At 42.0% G+C, this 27,527-nt stretch overlaps 1 protein-coding gene across 3 annotated transcripts in view; it reads left to right on the forward strand.

Moving 5' to 3' along the window:
- Positions 1-10,151, forward strand: part of SOCS5 (suppressor of cytokine signaling 5) — a 35,683-nt gene extending 25,532 nt beyond the window's left edge. For all 3 annotated transcript variants that reach the window (XM_065833854.2, XM_071806106.1, XM_071806105.1), the window contains exon 2: positions 1,969-10,151. In XM_065833854.2, the coding sequence (XP_065689926.1) occupies positions 1,981-3,591 (1,611 nt within the window). In that variant the 5' untranslated portion in view covers positions 1,969-1,980 and the 3' untranslated portion in view covers positions 3,592-10,151. The remainder of the gene's footprint in view (positions 1-1,968) is intronic.
- The last annotated feature ends 17,376 nt before the right edge of the window (positions 10,152-27,527 follow it).

Below are 27,527 nucleotides of genomic sequence, written 5' to 3' on the forward strand. Positions count from 1 at the left end.
GTTATTGCGATGGGATGATACGTGGTTGTATGGTTCCTACCAATCTGTACATGACCTGACTTAATTAGTTCTGCTGCTCTTAGAATTCTCCCAGTCCCTCAGCTTGGTCCAGACAACTCCAGGAAAAAAGAAATTTAGGAATATAGCTATATATATATATATATACATATATATATATATATATGTATAAATTTTGTTTTAAATCAGGAAGACATTCCTTGCTCATTTGCTTACACACTTTTAACTTTTTATGTATGCACAGAACTCTGTAGTATCTTCTATGTATAACATTTCTCTGCAAGTTTTTCTGAAGTGGCTCCCTCCTTAATAACTACTCAGGTGTTGTTCAGGGGTCATTAGCACAGAGTTCTAGGTGACTAGTGCCAATAATCTCCAGAGACTGTTAAGGCCTGTTTTGCCTTCCCCTTCCCCATACACACTAAATTCTTGAGGTCTTATTTGACGCAGTCAGATGTAGATACCTTACTTGCTGGTTTTGCTGAGGCATCTGAGGAGATGGGGTGGGTAGGAAAGCTTTTACTCCTTTTGCTTTCTCTTCCAAAAACAGTTAGGTGTTTTCCGTTCATTATCCTTTTGTGATTCTCACATAAGCTCTCCTCTGGCCTCTCCCCCAATCTCAGTGTATTCTGCTGTAAATTGTGGGCTTGCAGCTGTGCTTCTGTCTTAAGGGACTTCTTGACTGGCTCACTAAGAGTATTGCTTATTTGTTTATCATCTGCATTATTTCATGAGACCCAGTGCATTCAATTACTGCTTCAGATTCCTTTCTAGCTGTGAACAGAAAAGAACTGCAGCAACAGAGGAGTTGCTTCAAAATGTTGTGTTTCCAAAGAACAGAGCAGTTTTCATTAAGAGTTAAATTAGATAAGATGGCATCTTCTAGTCCTTTCAGTTTAGCACTTCTCTCAGAACTTAATTAGATCTAATTTAGCTTGGCACTGCCTGACTTTTTTTAGTGTGGAATTAGCCTGTTTCTCTCTGTCCTAGGGCAGTCCTGTGTTTTTGGCAGTCTTGCTCCAATTATCAAACTCTGTTTCTAAAGAAGCAGTTGCAGAATACATGCAACTAATGTTTTTATCTTTTCACTGTAGGTTCATGATCTACTGCCATCATGTTTCTATTGCAGAGCTGCTTTCTTTTAAAGTGCTTTTACTAAAGATATAAAATCTCCTTGGGCTCTTTCATTCTTTCGTATCTTAAGTAATAAAACCAGACAATGGGTTTTTTAAGATGTTTTGTATATGTGGCTTTCATTAATGTATCAGAGATTTTATAATTCTAAAGTTCTGCTGATATCTCACTGTCTTTCCTTGTCTTCTGATGATTGCCTCACCTAAGAATGGTTTTATTTTTTTTGCCCCCTAAATTTCTATTTTTGTACTATATTTTTTAATCTCTCCAGTTATAGCTTGGAATTTGCCTGGCCTAGGACTGGAGCTTTTGCTTTTAGATGGTGTATCTGGACATTCACAGTGCGTTTGTTGGATTTCACTGACGGCTCTCATAGTTTGGAGTGACTTGAATAATTCTTTTTCAGGTTTTGTTTTACTCCTCCTTATTGGAAGCTTATCAGGGAATCATACCTTACATACAGCTTCCGAATTTTTCCTAGAATGAAGAATTTTGGACTGCTAATTTCCTCTCCATTAAGAACAACTATGCAGTCCTACCTACGTTTTTAATGATGCTATAGAAAAATGGGATGGCCTGCTTGTAGATAGTGTTTGTTTGCAGTTTCCCACATAGTCACTTCATGGTGATTTTTCTAAATATCAAAATAGCATGATGTGTGTCACTTGCACATAACTGTACAAACAAATGCTAAGGCACTTTTTCAAAGGTAGTGTGTTCAATTAAGAAAGTGTTCTTGTGTCTGTAACTTGATAACTGAAGATGTATCTTTTTTTTTAAAACTATATTTAATATTTCTTTTCCTCTTGAATTTAGATAACATAATCCATGGATAAAGTGGGAAAGATGTGGAACAATTTCAAATACAGGTGCCAGAATCTCTTCAGTCATGAGGGTGGAACCCAAAATGAAAACGTAGTTGTGAACTCCAGTAGTTGCTCGTCTGCTAAAGAGAAAGCTGTCCAGGTAACCGATTTGGCTCAGCAACAACCCACCAGCCCTTTGAGAGAAAACATTGCTTTGCAATTAGGTTTAAGTCCTTCGAAGAATTCAGCAAGACGGAACCAAAACTGTGTCACAGAAATTCCTCAAATTGTTGAAATCAGCATTGAGAAAGAGAATGACTCGTGTGTGGCGGCAGGAGCTAGGCTTGCTCGAAGGGACTCTTATTCTCGGCATGCTCCATGGGGTGGGAAGAAGAAGCATTCCTGCTCTACCAAAACCCAGAGCTCCTTGGATACTGAAAAAAGATTTGGTAGAACGAGAAGTGGTTTGCCGAGGAGGGAGAGAAGGTACGGGGTGAGCTCTGTCCATGATATGGATACAGTATCTAACAGGACAGTAGGTAGCCGTTCTCTGCGACAGCGTCTACAAGATACTGTTGGGCTGTGTTTCCCCATGAGAACTTACAACAAACAGTCCAAACCTCTGTTTTCTAACAAAAGAAAGATCCATCTCTCTGAACTAATGCTTGAGAAATGCCCTTTTCCTGCAGGCTCAGATCTGGCTCAGAAGTGGCATCTGATTAAACAGCACACGGCACCTGTGAGTCCTCATTCAACTTTTTTTGACACATTTGATCCTTCCTTGGTTTCCACAGAAGATGAAGAGGACAGGCTTAGAGAGAGACGCAGACTTAGTATTGAAGAAGGGGTTGATCCCCCTCCAAATGCCCAAATACATACTTTTGAAGCTACAGCACAGGTTAATCCATTGTACAAACTGGGACCAAAGTTAGCCCCTGGTATGACTGAGCTGACCGGGGACAAAAACCTCACACCTCCAGGAAACTGTGACTCTGAAGAGGACACGACAACACTTTGTCTGCAGTCGCGCAGGCAGAAGCAACGTCAGATGTCTGGAGAGAGCCACGGCCATATCGGCAGGCAGGGGGCTTGGAAAGTGCACACTCAGATTGATTACATCCACTGCCTGGTGCCAGACTTGCTCCAGATCACAGGTAACCCCTGTTACTGGGGGGTGATGGACCGCTATGAAGCCGAGGCGCTTCTGGAGGGTAAACCCGAAGGCACTTTTTTGCTCAGGGATTCTGCGCAGGAGGACTACCTCTTCTCTGTGAGCTTCCGTCGTTACAACCGCTCGCTACACGCACGCATTGAGCAGTGGAATCACAACTTCAGTTTTGATGCCCACGATCCCTGTGTATTTCACTCCTCCACTGTCACGGGGCTCCTGGAACACTACAAAGACCCCAGCTCTTGCATGTTCTTTGAACCATTGCTGACTGTGTCTCTGAACAGGACTTTCCCCTTCAGCCTGCAGTATATCTGCCGGGCAGTCATCTGCAGGTGCACTACGTATGATGGAATCGATGACCTTCCTCTACCCTCAATGTTGCAAGACTTTCTAAAGGAGTATCACTATAAACAAAAAGTCAGGGTGCGATGGCTGGAGCGGGAACCTATAAAAACAAAGTAAACGCAAATCAGAATAAGCTTATAGAATATGCTTTTTTTGTGTGTGTGTGTGTGTTACAGTTTAACTGCAGCGAGCGCACCACCGATGTCTGGCTTTTCTGCAATATCCTATTTAAGCTGAGTGTTAGTATCCTGTCAGATGCTGCCTGCTGTAAATCAAACTAAGTTGTGATGCCTCTCGGAAACATTAAGCAGACACAATTCTGCACGTTTTTCATTAGGGCCTAATGAAAATATTTTTGCTAATTTCTGAATATTTTGTTTCCCTTTTATAGCTGTAGTAATTGGATGAAGAAACTATGAGGCATTTTCCATGGGGCATTCATGAAATGCTAATAAAGAAAGGCTTTATTAGAGGAGCATTTTTGCTGATATTTGAAGTATTTTTTTTAAATTATCTTCTTGAAAACTTTCCACTACTCAAATTACTGATTTAGCTCACAAATGAGTTTCCAAATACTAGTGAAGAAGGGTATTTTCTTTTAATGAAGAGAAGTTCATTAGAAGCGCAGTCCATTAAGAGTTAATGGTGTTTTGATGTTAACAGATGAATCGTGCTTTTCTCGGTGTATAATGTTTCCTAATCATTAAGACTTGAATATACCTGCTCAGTACTGTAATTCTATTTTAAACACCTGGAGATTTAAGTGGCATTGTTAGCAGAAGTAATACTGTCTTGGACAGTGAATTAGGGATTTCAGTGGCAGGGTGCAGGATTAGACTATTGCCATGAAACAAAAGGTTGCTTTTCTCCTAACCCAGGATTTGGTGGCTTGACTGCTAGTAACTTACAATGGAAAGTAACAGTGAAACGAAAAAGTTTCATTATTTTAATTATTTAAAGTCCTCTGACATTTTTATGGATAAAATTACAAGTGGTTTAATTATAATCAGAATACAAAATCTGGGATATCTGAAATAAATGTCAGGTTTCAAAGGTACTGTTAGACATTATTTGTAAATATCTTTTCATTTGCCCTTTTAAAAGTGTTTTAAAGTAATATGCACTGATTATAGTTTCAACAGATTACTTAGAAACAAAATTCTAAGTTCTGTTTGCTTATTTAATTGGAGATGGAACTTGAAATAGTTCTGTCTTAGGCATTTTTGCACTAAAACTTTGTTGGAATGCCCTAACCCCTGTTTAATGTTTTGTACCAATTATGAGTGCTCCCTAGTTTCTTTACCAGCTGCTACAGTATGTTGTTACTTAGTTCTCTATGGCAGTGACCTGTGCGAGGTAGGGAACATTTTGGCTGCAAGTACAATAAACGTTATTCTTGTATGCTACACTAACCCTTCAATTGATGTATTTTTCTGCTTGCTGTGCCTTGTTCTGGCTTTTTGTGCTAATAAAGTACAGTATGTTCAGTGTTATACTTGTATATCTGCTCTGTTTTTATATATTCCCATAACTTGTAGCAGTTAACTGAATTTTTAATAGGCTTTTCTTAGTACTTAGTATAGGTAATGCACAAATACTGTGCAGCTGAGTATTGGTTGGTCAGCACACCATATTCCTGGTTTTTGTTACATGCTTATCAGGACCCTAACAGTGTGTACACCATTGAGTAATGTTTCTGTAGTCACTGCAAAGTAATGGATTTGTCTGCAGGCATAGCGCATTTTACAGTTTTTGTAACATTAAGGACAACTGTTAAGCAGAGAATATTCTAAAACTTTATTGATCCCCTGTAATGGTTGCTGAAGGTGTTTCAGCTTGTTATATAGCCAGCTGCTAAGCTTAATGTTTTGATACTCCCCACTGAGTAAGGAATGGTTATTCCTGTAAATTGACAGTACAGCAGTGGCATTTGTTCACTTTTAGACTATTTTAATAAATAGATGTACATGCAAACTGGCCAAATGTCCTGTTTTTACCAAAGAATACTGTCAGATTATGTTGGGTTACTTTTTTAGTGGAAGGAACGTAGAGCGGAGAGGTGCGGTTTCTGTTCTATCAAATATTTATCCCAAGCTATGATAAACCAAAGTGTTTGACAGTTTCATCTGAACTTAAATAATGTATATGTTTCTGTTGGTAGAGCTTAAAACTTTTCCATCAGTGGTGTCATAATTTTTCTTGAACTCGCAGTGCACCTGAAGGAAATGATTTTAATAATTTTGTAATGACTGGAACAGCACTACAGGGAAGCTCGTACTGCAAGGAGTTAATCTGAAGCACCCAGAAAGCACTTTAAAACGTGTTTATATGCTTGTGGAAAATTTGTGATCCTGTTATACAGTCTTTGTAGTAACTTATCTTCTTTCATGTGTTATAAGACTTCAACTGTTAAAATGGAACTTTGTTCAGAATATGTAAATACTAAGTTTATGTAAGTATGTGTACAAATGTGCTAATGGTCACCTAAGTTTTGAATTGTATATGTCATTGGATATGCAACTCCTGGGTTAAAATCTGCTCTAAGCATAAAAAGAGGAAAAAAAAAGTCACCAGCATGAAATTGCACCTAAGTGTACCTTCACTGTGTCGTTCTCACTGTTCCCTCAATTGGATCTGAATTCCAGATGAGTTTACTTTAAATTTTGCTTTCAATATTGGTATCATAGAGTCAACTTACAGCCAAGCTTTGTCCCAAGGTAGGGACCTTTTTTATGTTTACACCCATTGCAGTTGCTTGTCATAAACTAGCTGATGAGATTCTAGCTGTGACATTATCAGTGTGGTCAGGAATACACATTCATTTAATTTTTTATCATGTGGTGGAATCTTTGGAAAAAAAAATAAAAACCCCAAACCCTGATCTCAGAAAGTTTGCTCTTGCATTTGTGTAAATAGTCTTTATGGAGAAGATTTATTGCTCCCTTAAAACACACAAAAAAGGATTATCTATTTCTCTATGACTTTTTTCAAGCTTTGCTTCACTGAAATATGCAGACTAACTTGCTAGTGTGGTTATGCTAAACATAATCACTTTTTAAATTATAGTAAACTTGAGCACTGACTACTCAAGTTGAAGTGCTTCTTAATGAACACATTTATTTTCAGTTCTAAAGGCACTAAAACGTTGGGATGTTACCACTGTGAGTAGTTGATTCCTTGCTTCTGTTTGAGGAGTGTGCTTTAACGTTCTGATTTTGTTTGAAAAGTCTTATGTGTGTCTTCAAAAGATTTGCACAATCCACTGATTTATATGTTTTTAACAACAGGATTTGAAGTTATCAGGTATGCTAATGTAATTCCAATCGAAGTTGGTTGCATGACAGATAAGTATTGAGCCTCAATCTTGTAAAGTGTTCTTTTGAGGTGATTCTCATTCCTGCAGAAAGGGCTATAGAAAGGGCTTACGTGGTGGGGTTATTTTGCAAAAAAAAATCTTACAATAGATCTTTGACCCTATTTGAAAAGAACAGGATGGTGGTGCTACGTGGGAATAAAGATCTTTGAATATTTGGCACAATTTTGCAGCTTTGTTGTGTGTAAATACACAATAGAAAGCAACAGTTCTACTTCACAAAGATATATGGAAATTACAAATTTTAATTTCCATCAGATTTTTTCTAACATTGGAAAAATCACTGTGTAACTAGAACAGTGTCACTAATTAAGTGAGATATAGTGGATGGAGGTTTTTTAACTGGGTCATCATAGAACAGAATTACAATTAAAAACGTTAGGGCATTAAATCCAAAACTTACAGAAATCTATATCCGCATGGAAATGGAGTAAACTAACTATAATATATTTTTACTATATAAGTGTCTATGGGTTGGGGTTTTTTACCAGTTTTAAAGACAGAATTCTTCTGAAAATTTTCTTAAGGACATGGAGACACTTACCCACATAGTTTGCATGTCAGAATGAGACTTCTCTTAAGAAAATAAGTTACAGAGCCATGGTTTGCATTTATGTACTTCAAACTTCATATGTATTTGAAAACTTCTTGCTTACAAAACAATAGCCTTTGAATTGGAAGTGGGCAATCTTTGAAAGGTCTGTGTATCCACAGTGTTTGATAAGATGAATTCAGGCCTTTGCTCAACGTCATCTTGGCAGTTACCCACATCCTTAAGTCCATATTCGACTCTAAGGCTCTGCACTATTTAGAAATAAGCAAAGGTTCTGCATTTCTGTGGTACAAAACCAGTTTGCTTTAGTTTCTCTGTGCAAGCCAAAATATTTGCAGAATGCTTTAAAGCTTTTCTCTGCTGCAAAGTTGCATGTAAGACTGAAACTGTCAAGTTAGGAGTTGCTGAGTACCAGAGAGATGGATTTGCAGGGACCGTGGTTCTTTTTCTTTGTTTTTTTTCCCAAACCTACCTTGAAATGCAATATTTAATGGAAAAACATGAACTGAATCTTCTGTGGTTCTTTCTAAAATAACAATATTTGTCTCGTTTTAAAGCCATTCATGCTTAAAATTATGGAAGTGCTTTTTGAGTCTCCTTTTTCCAGAAGTGCTGTTGTGAAACGATCATGTATGTGCCAAACCCTCTTCTGCAAGAATCTACGTAGCCCATATGTGTGTGTGTGTGTATCTATATATACATGTTAATAAGATGCCTCCAAGCATGTGTGCATTAATGGCCTGTTTTGAAGCCACCTGAAGTACACCAATATGGTGAGCATTAATGTATTGGAATTCTAAACATTCTCTAACTTTCTGTCTGTGCATGGCATGCATTGCAAATAAAAGGACTATTTTACTTGTATCTTCAGCTGTATTTACATATTATAGCCGGTTGATTGGTATGTGTTTTCCTGCTATTGCTGCGCTTGCCTAAACAGTTGTGTCCTGGACTGTTACTGAAGGAGATTTTCTTTTGTTCATAATTGCTTAAAAAAATATCTTACAATAGACAGCAATCAAATCAGCTGGCTTATAAAGTGTTAACTCTTAGCATGGTACAACATGGCTTATTGCTCTCCCTTTTTGCAATATTGATGTACAAAGAATCATTAAGCTTGACCAGGGGTTGTGTCTACCAAATGCACTTGACTTAAAGTCTGAATTTTAAGCTTTTTCAAAATGTATTTTCAATTAAAAATGTTACTGATGAGGGCTTTGAAAGAAAAAGCTTTGGTGTTTTCACTGCAAGATACATACAGTAAATGTCTTGCAGTGAGGTAAAGATATATCCAGTATGCTTTTTAAGAAGTTTTCCTCTTCTCACTATGTCTTAAATCTAGGCTCTTTAAAAGAAAAAAACCACCTGTTCATTACTTTAACCTTACAATCATTTAAAGACTGAAAAGAAATCTGGTGCTTTTACTTTGCTTGCATGTTGCCATACTGATTTGATAGTGGCTGTTTCAAGAAGCAAATTTTAAATCTGTTATTTCAATGAAGCATTGCCATTTTTTAAATAAAATATTCCATTTACAAAAACTGCGTATCAATAGGGTGTTAACCTGATAACCATCTTTAGTTCTGTTTTTATCAAGGTAACTATTGTGTATATGCTTTCCAAGCTGAATAAATGTTCACTTTGTAAATTTGCATTAAAGCTACAGCTGTTATCAGCTAGGTTTCTTAGGGCCAACACAATCTATTTATGAGCTGAAGCTCCTGGTGCTTGACCCTTTTTTTCTGTCTTGAGTAGGAAAAAAACCAACCAACCAAAACTATGTGTATGTGTGATGTAGCAAATGTGGCAAGTTTCCTTGTTAAGCACACAGCTGCACTGACAAGCAGAAATATATCACAACTTGCTTGTCTGGAGCAAAGCAACCTCTCTGATTTCTCCGCAGGAGTTGTAACTTGGTGGCATGTTGGTGAAGAGGAAGCAGAATTAGGTTTTGTTCTTCTCTGAGCAGCTGTAAAATTGAACATGCTGTGTGCTTCCTGTGTGATAAGGTAAACTAACTTTTTGGAGCCCTGAGAATTTAATAGCTTTTGGGAGGTACAGAAGTACTTGGCTGCTTTGTCATTTCTTGCTTTCATACTTGTAGTTTTATAAAAGCATGAAGAGATCTCTCTATTAAAATTGAATCTATGTAGTCATCAACTGTATAAGCACTACCTTATAATGTCTTTACAGAGACAGCAGATTCCTACATGATTATATTTAAACTGTTTGGGGAGAATGAATAATGACACTGTGGGCACAAATTAATTCAGATTGCACTATAAACTTTATTACCAGAAGCCTTCATTCTTATGAAAAACTATGCGATCCCTGCACAAAAGAAAAAAACACAACAAGCTGTAGATTTGGTGCTGTGCTCTTTGGGAGGTGTCCAAAAAAGCAGCACCCAGGCTGTCCCTGGACCTTTTCCCGACATTCCAGTTGAGGGGCCCTGGCAGGCCCGCCGGGCACTCGAGGAGTTGGCTGGCAAGGGAGCTGAGCCCTGCCCAGCATCGCCCGAGACCAGCGCCTTGTGTAACTGCACTGGCTTGGGTCTCCCTGGCTTTAGATGGCTTTTAACCTGCTGCAGCTTCAATGTTTCTCCAGCCCCTGCCTGATTTGTCTTTGTTATCTGGTTGCCAAACTGTCTTGCATCTTAATATATTAAGAAAATGATGTGATTTATGGCTACCCAGCCAGTGTATTAAGTAATAGATGGCTCTGTCTTAATAAAAGGGGTATAAACTACCATATTGTTTTCTTTTTATATTTGTTTGGGAGCAAAAAGTTGTGGTTTTAATGAGTGTAAGTCTATACTGTAAATACATGTTTTTACAAATATTTAGTTGTTGTACATGTCAAAGGGATGAGTAGTTTGATCAAAATAATCAGTAACTCATGTTTATTCCAGCCAATTTCTGTTGTGTCTAGAATACTTGGGTGGAGAGATCCAGAGACTGATAATTATTGTCTTCAGAAGTTTTATCACACTCGAATTCCAGCAAGCTCTTGATTTAGTGAGTTTTCAATTAAATCTCAAGGGTTTTTCTCGCCGCTTGTGGGCTGAGTACATGTGTTTGTGACATATATGTGTATTCTAGAGCACAGCCCCCATGAGCACAAACTAAAGAATAGATGTAGCTGTCGTCCTGTAAACTGAGAGAGTTTCTCCTTTGTGCCTGGTGGGAGCTGCTCCTAAAGCAAATTAGTGCAAACTCTGACAATGATGAAAACTGGGCAAAATGCTGCTGGGGAGGAGATAACAGCCGGGCACAACAGTGGCCATGTGATGAGCTGAACAAGTACCGTGGGCTGCTCTGTGGAACTATTTCATGCTTCTTCATTTGTTAATTATGTGTTTTCTAGAGCACTGCTCCTAAAATTACATTTAGTCTAGGCTCCTTTGGAGATTTTAATCTTTCATCACTAGTGAACTAACAGGATACCAAACCCCTCAACACAAAATTGTGGGGGTTTGGCTGTTTTATATGGAGATTGCCTTTGTAGTTTTAGCTTCATAGAAACATGCTGAAGGTTAACTGTCTTGACTAAAATAAATCCATAATTGATTAATAAATGAAAGTTATGGGAGTTAACTTACCTATTACAATGACATGTTTGAAATATCAAGCTCTAATTCTGTTAAACTTATGGAAGAGATGTTATATTTCCTAATACTATATGAGTAAGTATTTTGAGTGTTTAGGTAAGGAAAAAGCAGGCACAGTAATGTTTCCAAAGGGTTTCAGAACGTTGGGTGATCCGAAGCTGAGATTTCTACAGTCTCTTCTGTGTCATTCTCCCTAGTGGAAGGAATTTTGGGAGTTTATCTTGGAAAACCCTTTGTGTTCTGAGTTTGCAGGCTGTCAAAAGTACATGGGTATCTAGAACAGAATCTATAGGTATACAGAATAAATATAGGACAGGCCCCAGGATGAACACTGCTGGCACTAATGCAAGTTGTGCAGAAGAGAACATGTACCTGTAGTGGTTTTTCTTGGGCTTCTGAGTGTCTGCATAAGCATTTATTTGGTCACCCAGATCAAATGCTGAGAAGCAACGTGAGAGCTTTCCTCACCTGAGAGACTCCTGAAGCTTTTACTGGCACTGAACCCAGAGGACCTGGACAAATCAATCCATAAGGAAGGTTTGTGGTGTCACTTCACCTCTGAAGCAGATGGTGGTGTGAGGACTATTAGTGTGGTTCCGCATCTGGACTTCCCAACAGTCAATGGGGTAGCTCGGGTGGGGGTGAAATAGTGATGGCATCACCTGCTTGTGAGAGTGTCCTTGCTTCTCTCTCCCATCAGGTGTCCTGTGGCATCTGGGAAGTCAAGGTTGTAAACCTTCAGTGGGACTTTTGTAGTCTCTGCTTAAAACTTAGCAGATGAATAAAAATTGCTATTTATAGGGTCTCTTTATCTCCAGAATAGTGTTAGTTGTAGCTCTCATCTGTTACATTAGGAGGAATATGTTACTTCATCTCCATTTCACGAGTGGGACACAGACTTTGTATGAAGGTCGTGCAGAGCTGCTTGGAGTCGCACTTGCTGGGTGTGGGGTAAGTTGGACACGTTGCACTGCTCGCTAGCTTGGGTTTCCCTTTAGTGAAAGAAGAATGACGATCCTTGATCCGTTTGTGAAATACTTTGCGCTCTAGTGCTGAGCAGTATAATAGAACTAGTTTGTGTTATCTGGGACTGTCTGATGCACTTCCTTCACCTGAGGTAGGTATGTGTTCACTCTCGCTATTTGTAATTCAGTGTTTTTGCTCAAGTGATAAGTGAACATTAATATATATGACATAGATATGTAGGATACTAGGTGCCATACACCTTTTATTTCCTAATGCAGCCCTCTGCCAAGCCGTAGCTTGGGTTTTCCCCGTGTAAAGTGGCGTTTTCTCTTTGCGAGCTCCATTGTGGAGATGCTACTTTTGCCTCCTGGCTTCTGGAGTTCTATTTTTTGTATCCAAACTGATAAAGCTGGTAACCTGCAAGCAGTGTGCAAGTAAAATTTCCTGGCATGAGCCGATGAATTACTGAGACTCTTATCATTCTGTACTACAGAAGCACCCTCTTGTATTTGTACACCATATATCTCCAGTTTCCTTGTGTGCCAAGAAAAGAGCCAGACTTTTCCTTCAAGGAATTGCTTGTATAACCATTCATACCCTGGGCATGTGGGTGCCTGATACTTAAGCCAAATGCTTTCCTGCCCTAGCAGTGTTTGTAAGGGTGCTCCCCTTCTCCCAAGTCCAGTGCATGTGTTGCCTGCTTTTGTTTGGAGGATGCTTATGCCCTTGTTCTTCCAACTCCCCAGTTGGGCCACAGCTATTAAACTTGTCTTTTTAACTGAAAATTTGCTTTCTTGTCTTTGTGGGCATGTCTTTGCATAGAAGCTGTGGCTTTAAGCTGTTCCAGATGTGCCAGAGCCTCTGCTGACCATCAGATGAGTGCTGCCAGTGTTTGTGCTGTTCAGGAAAAAGCTGGTGGGAAGCATTCTATGAGCAGGGCTTTTAAGCCATGAGTTTGCAAGAAGCATCAACAGCTTCAACTATTTTTTTTTCTGGAAGATTTTAGCTTCAAGGACTCTTAATCCTTATGCTGGCTCACCTCAACTAGATAGTTTTACATTGGAGGGGAAAGGAAAGGAAGGCAGAAGATACTTGTAAATAACTCCGGCACAAACTTCGAAAGAGCCATTTCCAAGACTGGTATCTGTGTCGCTTTAAGACCTCCTGAATTTCTCAGATGTCTGGTACCTCTCACAGGAATTTGAGACTGGCACCAGCTCCAGAGATAGTTGCCCATAAAAGTTGGGTAGTGCCCTGAAACACTACTTGGCTGCAGCTCTTGGTGAATGCCTTGGAAGTCACTTTCCAGCAAGTCATCACTTACTGCACTATGTACTTCAGTAGACATTGGTGCCCTCCGGAGCTTGCCCTATATTCTGGTTTCTGGCAGTTTAGACATTTTAACAAAGGTCCCATTTCTAATCCTTGCGCTCCTCTCGGGACCAGTGCTACCTAAGGAAACAGCCTGAGGTGTCCTGAGGCTCTGAGTGTAGCTCAACCTTCCTTGGCTTATTGGGGAGACTTATTGTAGGTGGAAAGAGAGGGCCAGGCACAAGGATTGATCCCGATCCCAGACTGGACAGAGCAGCCACTCCTGCTTCCCAGCCCCTATAGTTAGAGAGCTTTTACTACCCTCCTACAGGCAGAAGTCTTGGGTTGACAGGAGTAAATCTGGCTTGGCTCCTGCCTGAGCCTGCAAACCAAATCCTTTTGTCCTAACAGGGCCAGTCTTGGCAACTTCCTTGTCATGTGCAAGGTAAGAGATTGTGCCCAGCTGCCTTGGTAATTGAACAGGGCTCTCCTCAGGCTGCCTTTTCTGGAGCACAGCGATAGCATCTCTACACCCGTATCATGAGCAATTTGCACTCTGAGCAGTGAGGTGCCTTCAGTTTTGCACAAGGAGAATTTCTGCAGCGTTACTTCCCCTTCAGATCACTTCAGAGGGCTCCTCTTGTTTTTCTCAAGGCAGTGTTTGGTCTCATCATGTCCATTGTAACTTAAGTCAGTGATAGCTTATAATGTCTTTGTTTTGCAAGTTTTGTCAAAAATAACTGAGCAATTTAATATTCACTAACATTGATCATGTAAGCATTGATCAATATCATGTTTCAGACCTCACAGATTTTTCACCTTCACCCAAAGCTCCATTTGTTGCCTTCAGTCTGTGAGTCACAAGGTCCTCTGTTAATTCAGGGCTTTGCTTTTCTGTTGGGAGACACCATAATTAACAGTAGAATGAATGCTAAAGCCAAGGAATTTGATTCTGTTCTTGAAGTTTAGTCATCTCTTTTCCCAGCGATGTGTTCCTCCCCTTTTCTTCTGGCATGCTCTTTGGTATCTGAGCTGCTTAGTTAAGAGTTTGTCTACAACCATCTTTGCTACTCAAACGCAACTTTTCTCCTTAATCCTGCAACAAATAGAAACCTTAAGGATTTAGAAACCCTTTACTTCATTCTCTTGTAATTTTCCTCTCCTTATGTTATTTAAAAATCCCTTTCCTTAGGGGATATTTAAACTGGTTTAGACATCTATGAAGATCAGATCACTGAGCCCGTGGCAAGCATTCCGATGGCTGTCAAATTGATGAAAAGAGTGAGTGAAACCTGTCCTTAGAGCTGGTCCTCCCTGTGCTGTCTCTGCCTTGTTGGAATTACCTTTTGCTCTTGCCTTACTTTTCTATCTGAGGTGAGTTTCATTTGTGCCAGTTCCACCTTTTTTTTTTTTCTTTTCAAAACTGCAGATGTTCATTTCTGCATCATCCAATTTTATCTTGGATATTGAGGAACCATTTGGTTTTCTGTTTGAACACCATGAAACTGGTTGGGAGGACCTTCCACAACAGGAGTCCAGGGCTCAGCTATTTTATCTAAAGGCTGTAGTACCAGAGAGCTGGTTGTGACACCATCCATAACAAAAGTGAGCAGGTGGAAATATTAAATGTGGTTGAAATACCACCCACCAAAGCCTGGACAAATCAGATGGACTGGGTGAGGAAAACAGCTACCTGGAACTGTGGGTGCATCTTCACTGAGGAGCGTGCTGATGCAGGGGCTTCCAGGTACAGTGTGGTTTCAGCAGACTGGTACCCTGCCCACTGCTTCCCTAAGGACTGGCAAAATACTTCACCACATCACTCACTCAGGTCCAGGGGGTAGCAGGCTTGTCTACTGGGTGGATAGTCTGTAGAAATGGACATTGCTCCTGCAAGAACAACACTCCAGTAACCTGTTCTGAAAATACATTCAATCAGAGTGACTTTAATGAGGGGGAAAATACGTACGTGACATCTGTTCCAGACACAAGGTAAGCAAAGCACATGCGGCTGGGTGTTGTGTATATGGTTGCAGGAGTACTCTGATAAATTTCAGCTGGGATGTAGCATGTAGGTGCCTTAACAGATAGTTTTATACTTTTTTTAAAATTAATTTTCTGAAAAATTTCAAGCTTATTGAACTCATACATGAGAGGATGCTTTTCTGTGCCAAATCAGTCTCTTTACATGGATGAGGAAAAGGCTGGAAAACTTCAAGAAAATGTCTTCATTTTTGAACTCATCAGTAAATACGCAAAAGGAGTTTAAATCTTTCTTACAGTATTTTTATGTGCAGAATGACTTGCCAAAGACGCATCTTCATTCTACAGCTTGCTTAACCTAATGCACTTCTGCATATATATAGATATATATGTATGTATGTCTCTGCCTTTCTCGTCTCACAACTTTGCAGTTGTTGGTCAGCATACATGTTAGGTGGAAGCCAGGCGGGCTCGGCATGTGTGTGATGGGTCAACAGGTATTGGAACCTGAGGGGAAAAATGACAGGACTGGGATTCCTTCTGAGTTGTATGAGATTCTGGAAGTGCCAGCCAGACCTGGAGCAGTGTGTCACCTGCAGTTTTCTGCAGGGTAGCTTTTAGATCTAGAAATACGGAATTAGAAGCTGCGGGTTTCAATTATTTTTGTATTATATGGTTTATTCTACAGTGATTAAATGCTGATGTTTAAGATGGGAAAATACTATGAGTTTACAATGAGGCCTAAAAGGAAAGCTTTGAGAGGATGTGTTGATTTATCTTGAATACTTGAGTAACTACTTCCAAGTAGACTTGGAAACTGTGGACCGGGGATACTACCTATCCCTGTGGGGATGTGAAATGTCCGTGGGCTATCTTCTGGGGTGCGCCACGCAGCCACCCAGTCTGTCAAATCATTGCAGCTTTTGGGCTCTGTGTTGCTATGTTGTTTGCATGGAAGCTGTGATGTGGGGAAGGTGTGTGCTCCTCTCTTCCCTCAAAATGTCACAGCACAGATGTGCTGTCCCAGACCTTCTTTGTGAGGCCACAGCCCTTCAGTAACACAGTTGTGCTTTGTTCCCTGTTAGCATTAGGTCACTCGTCCAAATAAGGGATTTCTTGTTGTGTGTTTGCTGGCGGAAAGCCTGAGCATTATTCCTCACTTACCACAACTGGCTTGGGAGCCAGTGCTATTTGGTGGCCTGTTACATGGCCTGTGTGCTCATCCTCTGTCGTGTTATCATGCCGTGGGCTGACCGCTCGCTCTTGGATCGTGCTCCGGCATTCCCTGTTACTCCCAGGTCTTCTATGAGTATTTACAGCCAAACAAACTTTTTTTGGGATGACGCACCTGGCCATCCTGGAACACGCTTGTCAGGAGCAGTCAGCTCCTATTGTGGAGCTGGGGTGGCCAAAGGTCCAGCCTGACGTCTTCCAACAGGAGAAATGGGCTTTGGGAGATGTCGTAGGTAACTGCTGTATAAATTTCTCCCATGGGACACACCCTGAAGAGTTTTGATCATGGTCCCAGCAATTGCTCATGCAATAGAAAGGGTCTTCAGCCTCCTAAGGATAATTAAAACAGGTCACAGGAATATGAAGTGTGGTAACTCGCCTACAGGTGTTGGATGAGGTCCTGTGTGTCTCTGTGCTTTGAGTGTATAATTATGACTAAAAATGTAGACATATTTAAAAATAAACTCAGATTATTTTTTAAGCTGGCATGGAGACAAAGAGTGGAAGTAATTCACAGCCTTTTCTTTCATATAGTGATTGTTGAAATTTAAACAGACTAGACCTGCTGTTCTGGTGATGATGGTTGCTGGGATTTTTCTTACATCAATCTTAACTAAATAGATGTTAAAATTTATTTATGCTAAAAGGGCATATAGGAGAAAACAATCAGAAATAGTGCTGCTTGTTGTTGTTTTTGTGCATGTGTGTGGGGGTGGTGTGGGGTTTTTGGTTTTGTGGTTGTTTTGTTGGTTTTTTTTAATTACAGATTAGTAGCTGTGACGTTAGAGCTTTGCACTGAAAAATGGGACATACCCACCTTTCCATTCATAATGGTACTGCTCATTTTGGGATAAAATCCTTCTGTTTGTAAATACTATTTATCACATGGCAACACCTAAGAAGTTCGGTTGTAAACAGACACATTAGAACTAGTGAAAGTACTAGAGAGACTACTGTCTTGTATTGTAAAAGGTAAATTAAAAAAAATATTAACCAAACAATTTTTCTGTCATCAGAGCTGGAGATAATAGTCTAAAGGTGTGTCATCTTTACACTGAATTTTGTTTGTGGTGATGAAGGAAGTCAGACTGATCTACCCTTGGTTACTTCTGAGTACTGAAAGCCGCAGTAGCATGGGTTTCAGGTTTGAGGATTTGAAAAAAACATTTTTAAGCAATCTGGATAATTTGCAGATTTTTTTTTTCTTCTCTCCTGAAGCCAGGGAGGCCTGTAAATGCTGAATTCATCACATAAAAATTATATTTGCCTCTAGGTTTGATAACTGAAGGAGCAGAATCTGGCTGGTTAAACTAGAAGACACTCTTAGAGATGTGCTGAATGGTTGGAGATAAAGGAGAAAATATTCTCCTAAGTGTGTGGAGAGAAGCAGAGATGTAGCGCTGTTGTATGAGCACTGTTGTCCTTATTGTGGTGGCTGAGTGCTGATAACGGCCTCAGAGCCTCTGGGGAAAACCCCTTGTGGCACCTCTGCACAGCCTGTCTCAAAGCTTCAAGTTTTCTTTGCCTGTCAGGTGTGTGATTCCAGCAAGGCAAAATCACATTCTGGACAAATAAGATGCGAACAAAAAGGCCCAGATCCATAGCTGTTGGCCTAGCCAGGTTTTTAAGCTCATAGAAGCAGTAGTAAGCCTTCCAAAAGAGACCCTTTTGCTGTCAGAGGCAGCTGGAGAGCATGGTACGCACACAACTGTTATTTCAGACTAGTCCTCCCTGCTCCACCTCAATTTAACTGTTTAAAACTGCTAAACCCCAAAGTGTTGAGGCAGTTACCAAGCAGAGAAGGAGCACTGCAACTCAGCTGGCCCAAGGACATTGGATATGGTTGTTCCTTGCTCTTTATCCTCTCCCTGAACATCCCCTCTGGACTGATGGTCCCATTGAACCTCTGGAGTAGGCACAGGACAGGTTCCATCTCTGCAGTGTGCTTGCTGGAGCCTCTGAGCGGTCATCCTGCCACGAAGATTTCATGCCAGCCCCATGCACGAAGGCTTCAGACACATGTTGGGAAAAGAGCCAGGTACAAGGCTGTTTGCTTCTCTCTATGGCTTGGGAGTTTGAACCCACAGTTGCTATGAAAGGTTCTGTGCTTCATTTGAGAGATTACTTCAGCAGTTATTTTCCTTGAATTCTTCACTGTCCCTAGCTTTTACAGATTTCTTTTGCACTTTAGAAAGCTGTAATTCTATCAATGAGTTTTATTCTCTCTGTAAATTAGGAAGAAGGGGACAGATGATGCCAGGGTGTGCTAAATGGTACTGCACCACAGGTATGGCATTGCTGGTCCAAAGCCTGTCCTGACAGTGAGGGACTGAAAGCTGCATCTGTTTCATGGCCGATGGGTCTCATACTGACCAGACTTCTAATATCAGAACCCAAATTTGTCAAAAAACGTTGTTTCCCTTTCGGTTGAACATGTAAGGCTGTTGCAAACACTGCTGCATGCTGGTACCAAAAAAAACCCACATTTTTCTTCTACAGTTTGAACGGGAAATAATTGTGGTTTTTCAGATCCCACTTTGAAGCAGCAGTTGTTTATAGCTGGCTGACTTTAATAACTGTAATTGTATGTGCAGTCCTGCTCCAGCTGTGCACTGGGCACCATGAATCACTGTCCAAAAGCATCCCTTAGGCTCAAACCCCTCTTAAAAGAGACGGTTCTGAAATACTGCTAACTATCCTCTGATTTGGTTGGGTTTAAAATACTTGTAACTATCCTCTGCTTTGTTATCTGGAAGTCCCCTTCTGGTTGGGCAGCTGTAGTGTGGCCGTTTTAGATGGTTCCCCAGAAGTTTCCATAGATATATCCTACATTGCATGCTCACAAGCCGGAGCTGGGGACAGAGGATCGGGCTGTCCCTGAGCAGCCACAGCTTGGCCAGCAATGAGGACGAGTGGCAATCTCACCCCCCAGGACAGTGGGCAAGTGCACAGGTCACATGTGGGCCATTGCACGAGCCACCAGTGTCACCCTGGACCCTGGGGATTCTCCTCAGCTCTGCTGCTCCCTGCTTCGTGCAGGGCCGCCCGCTGCTTCTGCCCCTTCGCTCTGTTCCTTGCTGCTGTTGCTCCAGTGTTTTTTCTGGTAGGTTATTATGCAATAAACACTAACCGAGAAATCCAGGAATTTGTTCACTTTGTCAGAAGAAGCCACAGTTTAAATACCCTTGTTATTATACTGCTATAAATCTCACCAAATCTTATAAATTTCTTTCCATCAGCAGAACTCAAGTCAGTTTATTAGACAGCTCAATATTGTCTGATGTGGCTGTAAAAGCAAAGGAACTGAGACAGAAAAATAGAGTTCACATCATATTGCCAAGTGGACAATAAGAATGCTGGGGAAAAAGAGTTTATTCACTTGCAGCGCTCTTCCCAGCAGCAATTGCTGTGCTGTAAATACAGTTGAAATACTTACATATTTTTAAAGTTCCTCTAAAATAATTATGGTAAATGCCTCCTTATTTCATATGTTTCTTGCCCACATAGCGTATTTACATATTACATATAGTTGGAAGGTATTATTAGAGATCCCTGTTCAGGCACCTGAGTCATAGCACCTTTAACTTGCCACCATAAATAGGCATATTTGACTGAGACTGCTTGTGACGTGATGCCTCAGCGGTGCTCTCTCCTACCGATAACAAGAGCAGACCACAGAAATCTGACTTCTTTTCTACAGTGAAATCCCATTTGCCTGATTCGTGGCAGATATTTGCACAGGCTTAGGACCTGAGCCTGACCCTCGGTCTGTTGCTGGCCTCTTCAGGTGGGATGAAGATCACCTTCAAGTTCAAACACCCATGGTTCATCTGTCACTGCAGCGCCAACACGACTGTCCAGCCTGCCTGTCCTTGTCAGCAATGCTGGAGGCCAACTGCTTGTACTCTGGGACATGCTCAATTGCTGAACAATACGTGGAGTAAGACTTTTCAAAAGTGTCGTAATACCCTGCATCCGCTGAGGATATGTGCACTATAGCGTATGTGTGCTTTGGATTCCCAGTTTTCTGTTGAGCTTGAGTGGATTTAGTGTATGGTGATTCCAACCGCTGCTGGACACACAGAAAATTCTGGGAAAACATGAACAATAGTTGTCCATCTGGAGAGAAACTCTGAGTGGGAAAGAGCTATATCTTTTTCCTAGGGGATGGTGAATATATTTGGCTCATCAGTGCACCCCTGCATCTGCTTTGGCTGAAAAGACCATCCTATACATTTTCCTGGGTGATGTGAATTTTTACAGCTCATCAGATCTGACCCAGTTTTTGGGACTGCAAATAAATGTCCACTGTGCACTCTCAAGAGGTGAGCAGCAGCCCTGGAAGGCTGCTGAACTTGGGCTCTCTTGATAGAGCACCATCCAACTACGTTGCAGAGCGGGATGTGGTTTCTCAAGCAGAATAGCCACATACTTGCAGGAGGCTCCAGGCAGAGGGAATCTCAATTTTAGCTATTGAACATGGAATCACTTATCTGCTTATGAGGCTTTTAAAAGGGAAAGGAGAGCATGGTCATTGTGTGCAGTCCTTTGTGGAAGCATTGTAATAGCTCAAGTTGTTCTTCAAACAGCCAAGTGGCACAGTATGTGTCACCTGGAAGAATGAAGTCCTGGAGAGATCTTACACTTGAAATTGGAGTGACCTCATGCCACTGTCTCCCAAGCTGCATGTGGAAACCATAGGACTTCTGTACTGTTAGCATGGTCTTTGCTGGGTCTGAAATGAAGTGGTGGGTGGTTGTTGTTGTTGTTTCCAGATTAGCAATCTATATGATGAATCATATCATAAAGTTCTGCCTAGTAAAAACCACTGCTAACATTTAAAAATATCTACCAAGTCCTCTTCCCATTAAAACAGTCTTGCAAAGTTGTCTTCTCCAAACAGAAAGACGTTTTACTGGCTTTGGTTATGTGGTTTTCCTCCTCAGATTTCTGTGAAAGCATGTGTTTCACAAGGCATATCAAAGTTGTCTCATGGGCAAAAACATGCAAACAAGAAGCATATAATTTTCTTGAAATCCCCCTGTAAAATAGCTAGCCATGTTGCCTTCACTGTGCAGATGGTTTTCAGAGGCATAAGAGGAAAGAAGGATTTTGCAGACACTCCAAGCCTGGGGCTGGGGGAGATCTGAGCTGTGCCTGTGGCTCTTCAGTTGCTTATCAGCAAGTTATCCAAATGTGCTTTCCATGGCTCAATTCCCCATTTGGGAGGGAATGACTGTGTAAAGGATCAGAGTTCTGCTTGTGAGAAATAGAATACAAGGTCCATGTGTTGCTGGGTTTACTGTTGTGATACACAAACCCCGTTTGTGCTCCTGGGAGGAGCTTACTTCACAGGGTATGAAGATTCTCTTGCATTGGCTCCACGTTGAGCTCTTTCTCCTTAATGCACCCAGTGCATGGAAGAAGAATAAGCCCTCTTATTCCTTGCCTCAATTATCTGCCTGTTGTTTAGGGTGAATCATTAACCAAGCACTTAAGTTTGGCAAAGCAAAAATGTTTGTTGAGTGTGTTTTGCAGCCTGCATGGAGCCTTGGCTCCTCTCTACTCACCACCATGCTTTAACAAGATGTTGTGCTTTCAGTACATATGTATACTGAAGTGTACATATATATTGAAGTTCAGGTGTTACACCTGCTTTGGGGCTGTGTCCCGTGGAAAGGAGTTAAGAGGCGTGTTAACTTTTCCTTCAATTAGTCCTTCTTAACCTGCTCATGAGTTTTTTGGTGAAAGGACAGGTAATCCTTTTCCTAGCAGCAGTTAATGAACTGAAACTGTTCTCCAGGGTGATGTTGACATGCCAGCTCTCTGTACATGGAAAATGACTTCTGAGGTCCCAAAGGAAGGGAATGCATGGTCTGCTGAAGATCACAGACAAGATACCCTTCAGTGAAAGGTGCAGTTGTTTTGTCCAATGGCTGCTTCACCTGTATTTCCTCTGCAGATCTTTCTGCTTGCCTTGAAACCACAGCCTTGATGTGCTGGGCTGTAAATCCCTGGGGGCAGTGATGGATGAACAGCATGGTCTAGATAAACTCTACTTAACACACTTATTCAGATGGAGGTTGATTGGCTTTGTCCTTTATCCATGAAAGAAAAGTGAAGAATTACTGAAATGCTGCAACATTATCAAGCGGGTGAGTGCTTTCATTATAAATCTGCAAATCCTCTTAACCCCTCTTTGTAAGAGCAGAATGGGATCCCTGCAAGCCCTCCTTCTCATAGGCCATCAGTCCTATTCATGCCACAGATACAATGCAAATACTAATTCATCCTTTTTAAATGCAAGAGCATTTATCTGTCAGTCCTCTGAACCGTATTTCCATGATATAAGAAGAGTTGTCTGGATAATTAACTAATACAGTTACAACAGCATCAGTTTGAACAGATGTTCTTGTCTGTGCTTTAAAGCAAATGGTCTTGATTTTGCAGCAGTCAATGAGATGCCCCCTGAATGAAAGAGTTTGGGTGCATGAAGTTGTTTGCAGAATGAGGGCCTGTATTTGCATTTCTTCTGGAAAGTCTCGCTATACTGCACACAAGCCCCATATAGAGAGTTTTACTGAGACTGCATATTCAAGCCTTCGTTCTTAGGAGATGTCAGCAATTATATTGTCTGTTCGACATTAATTCTTCCAGCTGTGCCTCAATCTATTCTAATTGCTCTGATTTATTGGGTCACAGTGTGCTTTTGGCAGCATCCCCTGGCCTGTTCAGTGCTCGTGTTGCTGAGGCTGAACCCGGGCTACATGGCAGACAGGGCTGCGGTGCATCAGACCCATGCTTGGGCTGCTGCAGGGACCAGCCGCCCAAGGACAGGCAGTGCCTGGCTGGTGGGCCAGAGGCTCTGGGTGTCCCCCAGCCATCCCTGGAAACCGCTGCTCCTCTTGGCTCTCTGAGGGTGGGCAAATGCAGTCATTTCATGAGGAGCAAGAGTTGTGTTTCCTCAACTCTTAGCTCAAAAATTGTCACACAAGTTTGGGCTTGTTTCACATTGAAGTTCAATCAGATTTGGAAAAACATGAAGATGTCATATGGAAATGCTGGTCTGTCCAGCTCACCCTTGGCTCCATACCTTCATCGTCCAGCCATGGATGGGCTATGCAGGTATAACCAAGGTTATGGGTGAGCACAAGGCGCCACTGGCTGGCAGAAAGCAAACCCCTTTCTCACCTGCCTCCCCTCCTGCTTCCACCTCTGCAGGTCTGGGTCTCCATCCCTCCCCAGTCCTATTCCCTGTCTCCTTCCATCTTCCCTCTGCCTCTGCTAGCTCCCAAGGGCAGGCCCATTTTGAAACAAACCTTTATCTCTTTCAGCCTCTGCCAGTCCTTCCCCTTGCCAGGGCTCCAGGCACTGTCTCTCCCTTGCTCCCGAGCTCCTTGGTTTTCAGTCGCACCTCTTGCTGCCATGGCTGTGTGTCCAACCTTTTCCTTCTCAGTGCAAAGCAAGCCCTGTTCCTGCAGCTCTGTGGAAGATAAGGGACTTCTTGCCCACAGCAGCAACAGCAGGTAACTGCTAGTCTCAAAAGCCTTTATTGAGCTAGTAACTGCAGGTTTTTTTGCCTTGTTCTGTAATCTGGCCAAAGTTGGGTAGATTTTAATAGGGGTAGACACATTTGTACCACAAAGGCTGCCTCTCCGCCAAATTTCAAAATTCCCCTTCTGAAGCTAAAAGTCTTCATATAAAAGTCTGTCTGGATTTATTTAATGCATGCCAAGCAATATATTTTTCCCTTAGTAATATTCCTGGAAATAGCTGAACTGTTTTGGCTGAAGCAGATGTTGAACTGCTTGGAATCAAATTCTCAGGGCTACAATTTGGCCAGGTTGAGTAATGTGCCATTTTCTGTCATCAGCATGAGGAAGGAGGAAGAGAAGGTGGCACTGCCAGTCAGAAAACCAACTCCAACCAACAAGTGTAGCTTTTAAGAAACTATCAGCTTGAAGCCAGTGAGGGACATCCCTGTGCTTGTGTGCCTGATGCACCGCACAGTTGTTACCTTCTTCTTAAATAGTGAACAGGGCAACTCACCAGCATCAGTGCTGCTGCCAGCTACCTCAAACTGCTTAAATCTGCCCTTTAAGCCATCCTGGCTCCTCCTCTCCACCTTTATCACTCCCGGGCTTAAGGCTGAGTCTGTACATGGCATCTGTAGGTGTGTACTGGAGTTTAACCTGAAGCCATCTGTATTGCCTCCTTGATGCTCATTTCCCACCCAGGAAGTATATCTGCAGAACCCCTCTGTGCCAAACAAGAATGTCCTCCATGGACATTTCGCCACACAGTTTTATATTTCAGATTAAAACTTTTTTGCAGGGTTGTGATACAAATGAGAACAAGGCTCCTTCCCTCTTCTCTCCTCTGTGCTCTGGCCCCTTCCTCTGTTTTTAGGACCTGAGGCACAGTGGCATACAGCTCCTGTTCTCCTTCCTGGGTATATACAATGCTTTGGTACACAAATGGTTTGTGAAATGCTCCGGAACCCTATACCAAATTGTCTTCGTCACAGAAAGTAGAGATTTGTTGATATTTCATGTTGAGTTCTAAAATTCCTTGGCATTTGATTTTAAAATGAATAAATAAATGACAGAATAAACAAATCCAGTTACGTTTTTTAGAATATGGCATGCCTCAGTACCCCAAGCTGGATTATCATCCCCTTCCCAAGCTTGTGCTGTGCAAGTCCTTTCCAGTACTTCTCTCGCTACTCAACAGTTTGCTCAAATGATACTGGTACCATAGCATGGGCCCAGCACCTTTATCAGCTGCAGAGCCGTGAACATCTCTTTTTATGTATACAGTGTTTGCATACTGTGGCTTTGGGCACAGGGTGCTTCAGTGCTAGTGTGGGGCTAAAAAATACCTCTAAAGGCAATTTCAGAAGTTGCTTACCTTTCCCCAGGGGACAGACCATGTCTTTGATTTTTCTGCCTTTAGATGCACAATATGGGCTTCACTGCATAGTGAATGCAGTGTGAGAGTTGTCCTTGCTTATATATTTATTTTTTCCTCCTTCATGTTCTGCTTTGCCCGCTGGTCATTTTCTACAGGTTTTCTCCAAGGCTAGTGATTTTGGTGCAATGGTTATTGCTCATAACCAAAGTAAGGTGGCTGCTGTGCTAGGTAGCCCAGACTGACCCTGCCAGTGCTTTGGTAGGAAGAAGAAGCTGTTTCAGAACAGCACAGCCATCCCAAGTGTGTCTCTGGACTTCCTGGGCACAAGGGCTGCTCCAAGGAGCCCCTTGACCCTGTGCCATCTCAAGGACTCTGACTGATAACAGTGAGTGCAGTTTGTGTTGAGGCTTTGTTCTCCACTCTACAGGGAGAAACATCAAACTGCAGAATGACTAAGTGCCTTTTCAAAGGCCACATAGTGAATCAGTGAATGAACAAACCCCAGCAGCTCCAGGCCCCCTTCTCTCTGCAGAACAATGCCTCTTTCCCTCTCTCAAGATGTGCACGTAGTATATATTGAATACAGAATTATGTATTTCAAAAGAAACTTGGATATTAATATTTATATTGTAGCGATGCCGCTGTCCTCTGGACTCTGTAAATAGCAGCACCACAATAATGTGCGTTATTTCTTTTATGCAAAACCCTGGCCAGTGAAATAGATTGTCTATGCAAAATAAAATCACTGCACAAAAGTTTGACAGCTACATTCATTATATATGTCAATCAAAGGATCCTAAAGGCTTTATTGTCACTGTACAATGTCTGAACAATCTGCTAGCCCAATATGCCGCAAAGTTATTTTCTCACTACTCCTTTCATTTAAAAAATAGCCACCAATAACTTTTGTCAGTCTGAAAAAAAATCCATGAACAGCAAAGAAATCTTAGATTTACTTGGGTGTCTGTGGGCTGGAGGTATTCCAGGCTTAGCTTGCTGCGCCATGCTAAGATACCACAGTGCTACAGTAGATGAGATCCGATCAGAAACACAGGACACACAAATTAAATTACTGCATAAAACCCAGAACAGGCTGAGGCTGTGAAGATGTTATGGTGCGTTAGAAGGAACGAGTTACACTAAAAGAAGTGAACTTAACTACTTAACCTGCTTTTTGCCATGTATCAGATATCGAGGCTCCTCTGTCCCAGGTCTCCCGCAAGGTTGGGATTGGCCTTTTAAATTGTCCTGAGTTATTTTCTGAAGCATGGGTTTTGATAACGTCTTGCTCTCAACAGATAAGCCTGATCCTTTCTGGCCAATTTTCTTTTTTCCAGCTTGTTCTCCTCACTGGACCTGCCAAAAACCAGCCATCGGTTATCACTTAATTTGTAGTAACTACGGGCAGGGGGACAGATGAGAGCGTGGCCTTTTCCCCGGGAGGCAAAGCCAGCCTGAGCAGCAGCAACGCTGCCCCCGGGCTGCCCCACTGCCCTGCCACAGGGAAGCCCCCGGGCCGGGCATCCCAGCTCTGCCCAGTTCGGAGGGTGCAGACACCAGGGCTCCGCGGGTCCCCACTCCCTTTCCAGCGCAGGAGCCGCCAGAGGGAGCAGCGGCAGCCCCGGCCGCGCATCCCCCGCCGGGGAGCGGCCCCGCTCCCGGCCCTCCTGGGCGACTCCCGCCCGGGGATGCCTTGCCTTGGCAGTGCTGTTGCAGCAAGCGGTAGGGAAGTTGTTGAGAGGAGTTCACCAGCCAGAGTCTTCCTCGCAGACGAAACGCAGCGTCGTGGTCTCGTATCGTGACAGACCCTATCAAATCTGGTTTGTGAGGTGTTCCTAACTTGGCCTGCTTTGATTAGCTCTGGGCTGGAGGCTAAATTGTTTTCCAATTCAAAATATTTTGGAGATTGGTTGTTGCCCCTAAGCGGTCAACTTGGTTCTTGGTGTGTGTTAGTGTGTGGCTTTGCTTTCAGACACCGGTCACAGCAGCAAAACCTCATGAATTTGCTTCCTGTACGTGCCTCTGGCTGCTCCTTTCTGGTGGCTGGTTTTGACATGAGATGCTGCTTCTGGCCTGGGCTAAATGGCACTTTTCACCTGCTGGGCTAGAAG

Source organism: Patagioenas fasciata, chromosome 3 (assembly GCF_037038585.1).
Source record: "Patagioenas fasciata isolate bPatFas1 chromosome 3, bPatFas1.hap1, whole genome shotgun sequence".
NCBI classification, from domain to species: domain Eukaryota; kingdom Metazoa; phylum Chordata; class Aves; order Columbiformes; family Columbidae; genus Patagioenas; species Patagioenas fasciata.